At 39.9% G+C, this 12138-nt stretch overlaps 1 protein-coding gene and 1 non-coding gene across 4 annotated transcripts in view; both read right to left on the bottom strand.

Annotated features, from left to right (window-relative positions):
* Window positions 1–12138, bottom strand: part of SPEN (spen family transcriptional repressor) — a 91389-nt gene that overhangs the window by 29814 nt on the left and 49437 nt on the right. For all 3 annotated transcript variants that reach the window (XM_032759030.2, XM_032759031.2, XM_032759032.2), the window contains 2 exons: window positions 2086–2246; window positions 271–471 (listed from right to left, as the gene is read on the bottom strand). In XM_032759030.2, the coding sequence (XP_032614921.1) occupies window positions 271–471; window positions 2086–2246 (362 nt within the window). The remainder of the gene's footprint in view (window positions 1–270; window positions 472–2085; window positions 2247–12138) is intronic.
* On the bottom strand, window positions 575–675 carry LOC116814030 (small nucleolar RNA U13). Its single transcript, XR_004371132.1, has one exon. It is a non-coding gene; the product is annotated as a small nucleolar RNA U13 (small nucleolar RNA).

Raw genomic sequence — 12138 nt, 5'->3', positions numbered from 1 at the left:
AGGGTCTACAGTTCTGCCTTTCAGACTCTTAACAGTCAGCAAGTCTCCATTATAGCAACAGAAAAATCTATCCTCCCTAACCAAAACAATGTTTTTTATTAAGTTGAACAATAAATAGAACCATCTTTTAAAACAGAAGACAATGGAAATATGTCAATAAATAAAGCCAGAATAGTGTCCTCATTCAGGATCATATGCTGCCCTCTCATACACTGCAACACAAACAGTGTGTGTGATGCGTAACTTAAATTCAGCTTGCTTGTATCTTACCTGGACCTATCCACGCTGTTACTTCAATCTGCATGCCAAAGAAAAGTTTTCCTTTTGATGCAGTCAAGGCTTTTTCTTGGTCCTCTTGCTGCCGAAAGAATACCAGACCATACCTCTCTTCTGAAGTTCCATGTATCTGCACTGAAGTTACTTTTCCAAATTTCTTAAATTCATGGAAAAGGCCATCTTTAAGGCTTGTATCTAAATTCCCAAACAAAACCAAGTAATTAATTCTTCTAATTTAATTATAACTAAATAAGCAACCTACTAAATCCTTAGCCTGATTTTCTCATTTTTTTGTTCATGTCAGATAAGTAATATACCAATGTCATAACAAGGTTTAAGAGAGGCACACCTCACACAGCGTGAAAACCCAATCATCATGCTTACGAACCACAAAAGGATCTAGCTTGAGATTTGACTTAAGTTTTATTGTCATTAAAACATTACTTTTTCAAACAAAAAAGCTCTAAAAACACAGTTTGGAGATTATTGTACAATTCTGAAAATGAACTAAGTGTTAGATAATAGTATTGGTTATTTGTTAGGTAAGAATGATACTGTGGTTATCCAGAAAAATGCCCTTATATATTATAGATATATATATAAATATACGTCTGTAAGTAGGTATGAAATAAAACAACATCAAGGATTCACCTTAAAAGTTAAAAAAAGAAAACAGCAGGAAAGCAGGAAGACAGGAAACAGATAAAGCAAAAATGGCAAAATGATGATTTCTGAATCTTGGATATTATATAAGGGGAGTTCATTTTGCTATTCCTTCTACTTTGGGGTATGTTTCATAATAAAAATTTTACATATCTGTTTATAAAGTGTTAAAGACTTGAAATGGAAAGGCATCGTCTATCTTTCCAAGGATCATCTCAATGATAAAATTGTGTGAGAAGTGTCATGTAGCATGCTAAACAATTTTAATATCCTTTACAGATAAATCATACCATCTGGGGGTCTTGTGTTAATTTGCTTTATTAGAAACATAAAAGGTGTATAGAAAGGCAAGCCAATTTTACTCCCTTGTCCATTTCTAAATTACCAAGTACTCTAAATCAAAAGGTCATCAACATTGGTATCTCAATAACTCTATTCACAAACCTGATACATAAGTTTTTAGGCTATTTTAGTAAATAATTTTTTTTTTTTTTTTTTAGAGACAGAGTCTCGCTCTGTCGCCCAGGCTGTAGTGCAGTGGCCCAATCTCAGCTCACTGCAAACTCCGCCTCCTGGGTTCACGCCATTCTCCTGCCTCAGCCTCCCGAGTAGCTGGGACTACAGAGGCCCGCCACCACGCCCAGCTAATTTTTGTATTTTTAGTAGAAACGGGGTTTCACCATGTTAGCCAGGATGGTCTCGATCTCCTGACCTCGTGATCCGCCCGCCTCGGCCTCCCAAAGTGCTGGGATTACAAGCGTGAGCTACCGCGCCTGGCCCCTATTTTAGTAAATAATTTAAGCAATCACTGAAATACACTTAGCTAAAAAATACTTAATTTGGTCTTTGTTGGCATGACTATCTACTAATACTTTTAACTTGTTTACATGCTCAACATGACTAATGTAGGAGTAACAGTATATTATGGTCAGCTGTCAATTAAAAATATTACCAGTAAAGGAGAGACCACAGAATAGCTTAAGCAGACTTTTCCATTATTCATGGCTTTCCTCATTTAAAACGTTAATATTTTGAAACGGGTTTTCCATTATAATTTTATGCCCAAAGTTATTTCAATGTAATGCAGTATCATACCTCATTCCTCAGTAGTAGCACAGAGGAAAGGATATTCACACAAAATTTTACCTGTAGAGCGTACTGGAAGATTCTGGACCTTGATCCCAAAACTTTTACGGGGCTCATCTTTTTCCAGGGACGAAAGCAACTGGGAAGTGGGTGCTGGGACTGCTGCAGACTGAACTGATCGAGCTGGAGAATCATCACTTGAACTACTGCTGGAATCACTGCTGCAAAAAGGCAACAACAACAAACTTTAGTGAAAAGACAGAAAATGAGTAGCATTAGAAAACTTCTTAAACTAACAGATCTAAACTTTCGGACTGGAATTTCTGGAGGCTCTGAACTCTACACATCTATCTCATACTATACCTTCAGAGGTGGCAGAAGACGATAAACATACAGGAGCACAAAAGTATAATCTTCATTTACCACCACATACCACCAATGCAAGTGGTGCATTCTATTAATAACTTGAACAATTTTTTTCAAATGAAGTAAGACTAGTGAATTCAATTCACTTAGTGTAATAATAATAATAGTGTGTATATGGGTTTGGGATTCTGAGGTCTAGATTCAAATCTTGGATCAGACATATAGCACATGTCCATGGACAAATCACTTAACACCTTTGAAATGGGTTTCCTATCATAATTTTATGCCCAAAGTTACCACATGGAACACAGGACTCTCAGCCAACATAATGAAACTAAATGAAAATAGTATTTCTAAAATTTCATCATACCCAATTTCCCCCAATATCAAACGTATAAAATGAAAATAATCATAATAGTACCTATATCACAGGGTTAAGAATTAAATAAAACAGGTGGGGCACAGTGGTTCACGCCCGTAATCCCAGCACTTTGGGAGGCTGAGGCGGGTGAGGTCAAGAAATTGAGATAATTCTGGCCAACATGGTGAAAACCCGTCTCTACTAAAAATATAAAAATTAGCTGGGCATGGTGGTGTGCGCCTGCAGTCCCAGCCACTCGGGAGGCTGAGGCAGGAGAATCGTTTGAACCCGGGAGGCAGAGGTTGCAGTGAGGCAAGATCGCGCCAGTGCACTCCAGCCTGGGTGACAGAGCAAGACTCCGTCTTAGAAAAAAAAAAAAAGAATTAAAGAAAACAACGCACAAGTTTAGAGAGTTTGGAATATGACAGGTATCCAATAAATAAAACAGGGCCGGGTGTGGTGGCTCACACCTATCATCTCAGCACTTTGGGAGGCAGAAGTGGCAGGATCGCTCGAAGCCAGGAGTTTGAGACCAGCCTGGGTAACAGAGTCAGGCCTTGTCTTTAAAACAAACAAAACAAACAAATAAATAAATGAAGCAGCACTGCTCAGTTACTATTAGTAGTAGTAGTAGCACTACTACCTCATGGGTAATTTTTAGGAAAACAATACCCAAAATAATTTTCCAGGTAGGTGCAATTTTTAAATTACTGAAGGACTAATGAATAAATATTATGTAAGTTACTAGATAATGTTACTTTAGGCTTTCTTCACTGTGGATAACATGGAAAAGTGAGAGTTAATGAAACTAATCTCTTCAGTTTAATAAAATCCTCAGACAGTCAACTGAAAGACAAGAAGGAAATGCTACTTACACAGTCAAATTAAGAAAAAAATATATTTAAATAAGTTTATTATGCCTTACTTCTCTATGCAAGTTCATAGAAAAAAAGTTTATTATGCCTAAGAACTACGTGAGAAACATAAAATTCTCTTTTCAGTACTGGACACGCAAGACTTTTGTGGCTTGCTTTTATGGCATTCTCAAATAGGTTAATAAAAAGTTATTTACAGATTTTGCTATCTTTCTGAAATTTTGCTTCATATTCTCCTCCATGTTATAAAGGCCTCACCTTTCAAGCAAATCATTTTGAGTGGTGAATCCATCTTAAGCACACTAGCTACAGGAAAAGACCCAGGGTAGTTTCTGTCTTTGCAGTAGAACTACAGCTCTCATATTGAGGACAATCACTAATCCATCCAGACAAATGAGTCCAAGTCTAGGTTGAAAAAAATTTGCTACAGACCTTTTTTTTTCTTTTGAGACACAGTCTCGCTCTGTTATCCAGGCTGGAGTGCAGTGGTGCGATCGTGGCTCACTGCAACCTCCACCTCTGGGGTTCAAGTGATTCTTGTGCCTCAACCTCCCGAGTAGCTGGGATTACAGGCATGCACCACCATGCCCAGCTATTTTTTGTATTTTTAGTGGAGACAGGGTTTTACCATGTTGCCCAGGTTGGTCTCAAACTCCTGACCTCAAGTGATCCGCCCACCTCGGCATCCCAATGTGCTGGGAATACAGGCATGAACCAACACATCCAGCCGCTACAGCATTTTTTTTTAAAACTAAATAAATTCTATGTTTTCTTATGGAAAACTAAAGATGTTTCTAGAAAACTAATAATTTGCACACCATTTTTAGCTCTCACATGTTAAAGCGATAGACAAAAATTTGACTGGGTGCAGTGGCTTAGTTCCTGTAATCCCACCACTTTGAGGCAGGAGGACTGCTTGAGGCCAGGAGTTCAAAACCAGCCTGGTCAACATAGCAACACCCCCATCTCTACAAAAGAAAAATTAAAAAATTAGCTGGGCATGGTGGCACGTACCTGTAATCCCAGCTACTTGGGAGGCTGAAGCAGAGGATCACATGAGCCTAGGAGTCTGAGGCTGCAGTGAGCCATGGTCACACCACTACACTCCAGCCTAGGCAACAGAGTGAGACTCTGTCTCAAAAAAAAAAAAAAAAAAAATGAAAACATGCCAGGTGCAGTGGCTCAGGACTATAATCCCAGCACTCTGGGAGGCCAAGGCGGTGAATCACTTGTGGCCAGGAGTTCAAAGCTAGCCTGGCCAACATGGTGAAACCTCATCTCTACTAGAAATACAAAAATTAGCCGGGCTTGGTGGCACGTGCCTGTAATCCAAGCTACTCTGGAGGCTGAGGCATGAGAATCACTTGAACCAGGGAGGCAGAGGCTGCATTAAACTCTGATCACGCCACTGCACTCCAGCCTGGGCAACAGAGTGAGACTGTCTCAAAAAAAAGAAAGAAAGAAAAGAAAAAGAAAGCTTAATAAGGTTATCAGCACTTTCTGATAGTGGTTTGAAATGTAGGAAAATAAACCTCTGTCAGTGCAAACTACTAGGGACAAAGGCCTTGAGATAAAATCATAAGCTGTCATTGTTAGGCCCCTTATGAATGACTTAGGTTTAGCTTTCCCATCTATAAGAAGAAAAATGTTTGCTGATCATCCAGCAAAAGCAGTGTTACAAGTATTAAGTACATGCTATCCTGAATACGATATTGTCATTGACATTAGGGTTTAATGAAATCAATCTTCTGTTTTTAGCACAGAAGGAAAAAGATACTTGTTATACATGTTAAATACTCCAAGTAATATTAATACAAGATTATTCACAAGGCCACCAGATGACAGTATAGAATATGTTATGTGACTTATCGACTTAGTCAATGGCAATAATCATAAAGTAAACATTAAGGAAAATATTTTAATTACAATACTACCAATATTATATACACCAAATTTCCTTAGCAACAGTGGTTACAGAAGTAAACAATCACGAGCAAAAGCAAAATTTATGGCTACTGAAATCATTAATAAGGGCCAAGCACGGTAGCTCATGCCTGTAATCCCAGCACTTTGCGAGGCTGAGGCAGGCAGATCACGAGGTCAAGAGATCGAGACCATCCTGGCCAACATGGTGAAACCCCGTCTCTACTAAAAATACAAAAAAATTGGCTGGGCGTGGTGGCACACGCCTGTAGTCCCAGCTACTCGGGAGGCTGAGGCAGGAAAACTGCTTGAACCCGGGAGGCAGAGGTTGCCGTGAGCCAAGATCGCACCACTCCACTCCAGCCTGGGGACAGAGCAAGACTCCATCTCAAAAAAAGAAAAAAGAAATCATTAATACGGCAACAAAAAGTTCTACACAAGTTTGTATTATAAAAATGAAGGCCGGGCACGGTAGCTAACGCCTGTAATCCCAGCACTTTGGGAGGCCAAGGCAGATGGATCACCTGAGGTCAGGAGTTTGAGACCAGCCTGGCCAACATGGTGAAACCCCATCTCTACTAAAAACACAAAAGTTAGCTGGGCATGGTGGCTCATGCCTGTAATCCCAGCTACTCAGGAGGCTGAGGCAGGAGAATCGCTTGAACCCAGGAGGCAGAGGTTGCAGTGAGCCGAGATTGTGCCATTGCACTCCAGCCTGGGCAACAACAGCGAAACTCCATCTCGAAAAATAAATAAAATAAAATAAAAATGGAGACGGCTGGACGCGGTGGCTCACACCTGTAATCCCAGCACTTTGGGAGGCTGAAGCAGGTAGATCACCTGAGATCAAGAGTTTGAGACCAGCCTGGCCAACATGGTGAAATATCAGCTGTACTAAAAATACAAAATTAGCCAGGTGTGGTGGCATGTGTGTGTAATCCCAGCTACTCCAGAGGCTGAAGCAGGAGAATCACTTGAACCTAAGACGCAGAGGTTGCAGTGAGCCAAGGTTGCGCCATTGCACTCCAGCCTGGGCAATAAGGGCAAAACTCCATCTCAGAAAAAAAAAAAGAGAGAGAGACAAAGATAATCAATCAATGGTGATGATGCCTTTAAAATAAAGTACAAAAATAATGGTAGAAATCAGATTTATTATAAACATTTAAACAGATGTATTATAAACATTATCACAGGCCATTATTATAAACATTATTACAGGCACGGTGGCTCATGCCTGTAATCCCAGCACTTTGGGAGGCCGAGGCAGGTGAATCACCTGAGGTCAGAAGTTTGAGACCTCAAAAAAAAAAAAAAAAAAAATTATCTCACTCTCTTTGGGTGAATCCCCTGCTACCACACCAATTCTGAAACAAGATACAGAATTTAACTTTTAGAATCATCTGCTGACTAATGCGAAGTGGCAACTAGAAGGGGAGACTGGTTTTAAAATAAATTATGAAACGATAAAAATGGTACAAGTTTTTAGTTCACTTTTTTTTTTTTTTTTTTTTGAGATGGACTTTCACTCTTATTACCCAGACTGGAGTGCTGCTCACTGCAACCTCCACCTTCCAGGTTCAAGTGATTCTCCTGCCTCAGCCTCCCAAGTAGTTTGTTGGCCGCCATGCCCGGCTAATTTTGTATTTTTAGTAGAGACAGGGTTTCATCATGTTGGTGAGGCTGGTCTCGAACTCCTGACCTCAAGTAATCCACCCGCCTTGGCCTCCCAAAGTGCTGGGATTACAGGCATGAGCCACCACGCTTGGCCTCGAGTTCACATTTTGATATGCTAACCTACACTGCAATGTACCATGGATTTCAAGATCTTGAATCAAAATGAAGGTCATGAATGTAGGCCCCCAAATACTTTTCAGTCTTACTAAATTGACAGAAGGCCCAAATGCCTGGAATTCTCGTCCATTTTAATTTTTTAAAATTTTTTATGTTCGTAATTTTGTTAGAGCTAAAGAATCACAACAGTTTATCGAAATGCATGATATGGTATTCAGTTGTTTCTTAAAAGCCAAAAATAGTTCATCAGAAGCTAATCTAAGTTGTCTTAAAGAAGTAGTAATAATGGTGTATTGACTAATTGTTTTAAGAAAGTGGAACTTACCCAAGCGCAACAATATTACATGTTCAATATCAATTGAAAGTATCATTCTAAATAAAGAGTTGGAAGCTGGGCACAGTGCATAGTCTCAGCTACTCTGGAGGCTGAGGCAAGAGGATCCCTTGAGCTCAGGAGTTTGAGACCAGCATGCACATGACACAGCAAGACCCCAGTCTTTTCAAAAACAACAACAATTTGAGGCCAGGTACAATACTTTGGGAGGCCAAGGCAGGCAGATCACTTGAGCCCAGGAGTTTGAGGCCAGCTTGCGCAACAGGACAAAACCCCATCTCTACAAAAAATTAGGCATGGTGGCATGTGCCTGTGGTCCCAGCTACCTAGGAGTCTAAGGTGGGAGGATCATCTAAGCCCAGGTGGTCGAGGCTGTAGTGAGGTGTGATGGTGCCATTGCACTCCAGCCTGGGCTGGAACACAATTTAAAAGAAATCTAGTTCCACTTTTCCTAACCAAATTTCCAAAGACAATTAAGGACAAATTATTTCTTATAATTTGTAATTAAGATTATTGAAAAAATGAAGAATCAGATCTGACCAGTATTTCCTTATGAAGAAATATAAGAGTAGGCAACTGGTTACATAACAATCCATAATAATCAGACAGAATATAGGATGCTAGGATTCTCATAAACCAAATAATGATATCATATCATCAACTAATCCTTTTCCTGCAGCCATTTTACACACAGAACTACAAGAGCATTTGACTCTTACCACTGAAAATGCCAAGGCACTGAGTATGCTATTTATAAGATGACTCAGGGCTATATTTGTTAACATACAAGAGTGACATCCAATTACTGACTTCTGTATCCCTGTATTATTTGTAAACATTTACTTATGGCAAATATGCATCTATACTGGTTTTTCTTTTTAAAGCTGGAAGATTTAAAGGCATTTAACCAAATTAAGTTGAAAAACAAAACTCTGGCATAAACCAATACTTTCAGAAAGGAGCAATTAGGGCAATTAGAAAACATTGCAACTAAGATAGTTAGAGGGCCCATTTGTCATAACCAGGTATCTCCCTACCCATCAGGTAGCTAATAATTTTTCTCTCCATATAATCAATATATAATTTGGGGTCAAAAGAAAAGATTTTCAATCAGGTTTGGGTGCCCACTGGTCCTTATCTAATTTCTATTAGAATAATCATCTATTTTAACTTTTATTTATTTTATTTTTTGTAGAGATGGGGTCTTTGTTGCCCAGGCTGATCTCCAATTCCTGGGCTCAAAGGACCTTCCCACCTCGGCCTCCAAAAGTGCAGATTATAGGCGTGAGCCACCATTCCTGGCCCATAATCTCTTAAACAGAATGCATCACCACAGCAAGTAATAATACTACCACATCTCATTTTTTTTTATAAGTCCAAATTGTATCTTTCTAGTGCAGCAGTTACCTAGGCGTAAGAAGACCTGTGAGAACCCAAAATCCTTTTAGGAGATCTGTGAGATCTTCCCTATTTCAACTGTGTATCTGTGTGAGGCCAAATTTTCTTTATATACTTCACCCAAAAAACCTTATAATCACAGTTTGAATACAGAATTGGTTATGAGAATCTAACTATCTTACTAAACCAGACGTTTAAGATTTTCAGGCTGGGCACAGTGGCTCACACCTGTAATCCCAGCACTTTGGGAGGCTGAGGCGGGAATATCACTTGAGCTCAGGAGTTTGAGATCAGCCTGGCCAACATGGCGAAACCCCGACTCTGCTAAAAATACAAAAATTAGCCGGGTGTAGTGGCACATGCCTGTAGTCCCAGCTACTTGGGAGGCTAAGGCATGAGAATCGTTTGAGTGGGAGGTGGAGGTTGCAGTGAACCCAAATCATGCCACTGCACTCCAGCCTGGGTGACAGGGTAAGACTGTCTCAAAAAAAAAAAAACAAAAAAAAAAAAACTAAATAAATAAGTAAAAAATAAAAGGTTTTCAAAAAATAAAACATCATTCTCACTAAAACAAAAATTTTAAAGTTTAAATTTCAATACGGCAAATGTCAATAGATACTATCCACAATAAACGAAAGCCCAATAATTTTAAAATGTAAAGTCTTAAGCCTAGAAAGTTTTAAATGGTCACTTGTAACCATACTTTGGGAGGCCGGTGCGGGCGGATCAGAGGTCGAGTCGAGACCACGTTGAAACCCATCTCTACTAAAATACAAAAAATTAACCGGCTGGTGGCGGGCCTGTATCCCACTACCGGGGCTGAGGCAGGAGAAGGCGTAACCGGAGGGGGAGTTGCATGACTGAATTGGCCACTGCACCACACCTCAAAAAAAAAAAAAAAAAAAATTCCACATCCCATGTGACACCTTAACTATTAATCACCACATCTGATGTAACCGAATTAAACTTTTTTTTTGGTTTTTTTTTTTTTTGTCACCCAGGCTGGAGTGCAGTGGCGTGATCTCGGCTCACTGCAACTTCTGATCCCCAGGTTCAAATGATCCTTCCACCTCAGCCTTCTGGGTAGCTGGGACCACAGACCACAGGTATGGACCACCATGCCCAGCTATTTTTTTTTTTTTTTTTTTTTTTTTTTTTGCATTTTTAGTAGAGACAGGGTCTTGCCATGTTGTCTAGGGTGGTCTCGAACTTCTGAGCTCAAGCAATCTGCTGACCTCGGCCTCCTGGCTCATTACAGGCATGAGCCACCAGCCCAGGCTCTTTTTTCTTTTTCCCCAGTCTCACTCTTTCGCTCAGGCTGGAGTACAGCGGCGCAATCTTGGCTCACTGAAACCCCTGCCTCCCAGGTTATAGCAATTCTGCTGCCTCAGCCGCCCCGACACCTTTTTTTTTTTAAGGGACGAGGTATTACTATGTTGCCCAGGCTGGCCTCAAACTCCTGGGCTCAAACGTCCTCCTGTCTCAGTCACCCTAGATGAAGCTGGAACTACATGCATACACCACCACACTTGACTCAAGCCTCTATTTTTTTTTTTACTCCAAAAAATAAAAAGGAAATAATCAACTGAGTGACCTGCCAAGACACTTCATTTTGCCTCTCTTAACTTGAATTTCCCCAGCGATTAGCAGACCTCATGATCTTTCAAAGTCCCTACTAGTTTTAGCAGAGTTCTACAACATTTTTGTTGTCACAGTGGGGGTGGGGTGGCGTAGGGTTACTGGCATCCGCCAAGTACCCTACCGTGCACAGGACAGTCCCAACAAAGAGTTCTCTGGTCTCAAATGTGAATAGTGCCAAGGCTGAGAAACCCTGGCCTGTATTATTTCTTGGACTGCTTTCCCATCTTTTCAAAAAACAACATGCTAATTTCAAGCTGCGATCCAAATGCAGGATCCTTAACATTGATTATTCTTCCTCATTATTTATGTATCATTTCATAAAAATCTTTGAATTGTAGGAAAAAAATGTTAACTTCTGAAAATCAAACTTCCTCAAGAAGAAGCTGAGATCTAAAACACTCTGGTGTCACTTGATTTTGGAAAACATGATAAAAAGGTAAAGTATAAACAACTTTTTTATAATATTAACTTCACCATTCAATATCAAGGTCACTACTTTATAGACAAAACCGTTTTATAATTTTTAAACAAGTAGTAAGTAAAATATATACAGTATTGCTACTCATACTCTAGTGTAAGGTTTACATCAATGAAAACAATTCCATTCATATTGAAATGGTTTTTATTGCCATAGCTTTCCTTACCGTCAACCTAGGGCCTGAAGGTGGTAGTTTAATATCACAATTAGATTTTTCCTCATCAAAGTACAATGCTCAGAAGAAATTAGAAAAAGGTCTATTTTACACAATAAGGTTAATGGGGTATTTTGCTTTATAATTTTGACATTTTTAATTTCCTTTAAAAAGCACGCTACAGGCCAGGGGTGGTGGCTCATGCCTGTAATCCCAGCACTTTGGTAGGCCGAGGAGGGTGGACCGCCTGAGGTCAAGAGTTCAAGACCACCCTGACCAATATGCTGGCACCCAGTCTCTACTAACAATACAAAAATTAGCCAGGCATGGTGGCATGCAGCTGTAGTCCTGGCTACTCAGGAAGCCGAGGCAGGAGAACTGCTTGAACCTGGGAGGCAGAGGTTGCAGTGAGCCGAGATAGCGCCATTACACTCCAGCCTGGGTGACAGTGACACTCTCTCTCAAAAATAAATTAAATAAATAAATAAATAAATAAAACAATAGAAACCACACTACAACTCAACAACAAAAAGCAACCTGATGCAAAACTGGTCAAAGACTTCAAAGACATTTCTCCAAAGATATATAAATGGCAAATAAGCACAAGAAAAAATGCGCAACATCTAATAATTAGGGAAATGCAAATCATAACCATGTGAAACTGGGCTCATACTTGTAGTTGACACTACTTGGGAGCCTGAGGCAGAAGGATAGCATGAGCCCAGGAGTTCGAGTTCAGTATAAACAACACAGGATCTTCAAAAAAAAAAAAAAAAACTCCGCCACATGATA

The sequence above is a fragment of the Hylobates moloch genome, unplaced genomic scaffold (assembly GCF_009828535.3).
Source record: "Hylobates moloch isolate HMO894 unplaced genomic scaffold, HMol_V3 SCAFFOLD_9, whole genome shotgun sequence".
NCBI lineage: Eukaryota > Metazoa > Chordata > Mammalia > Primates > Hylobatidae > Hylobates > Hylobates moloch.
This window is presented reverse-complemented; position numbering and strand designations above follow the sequence as displayed.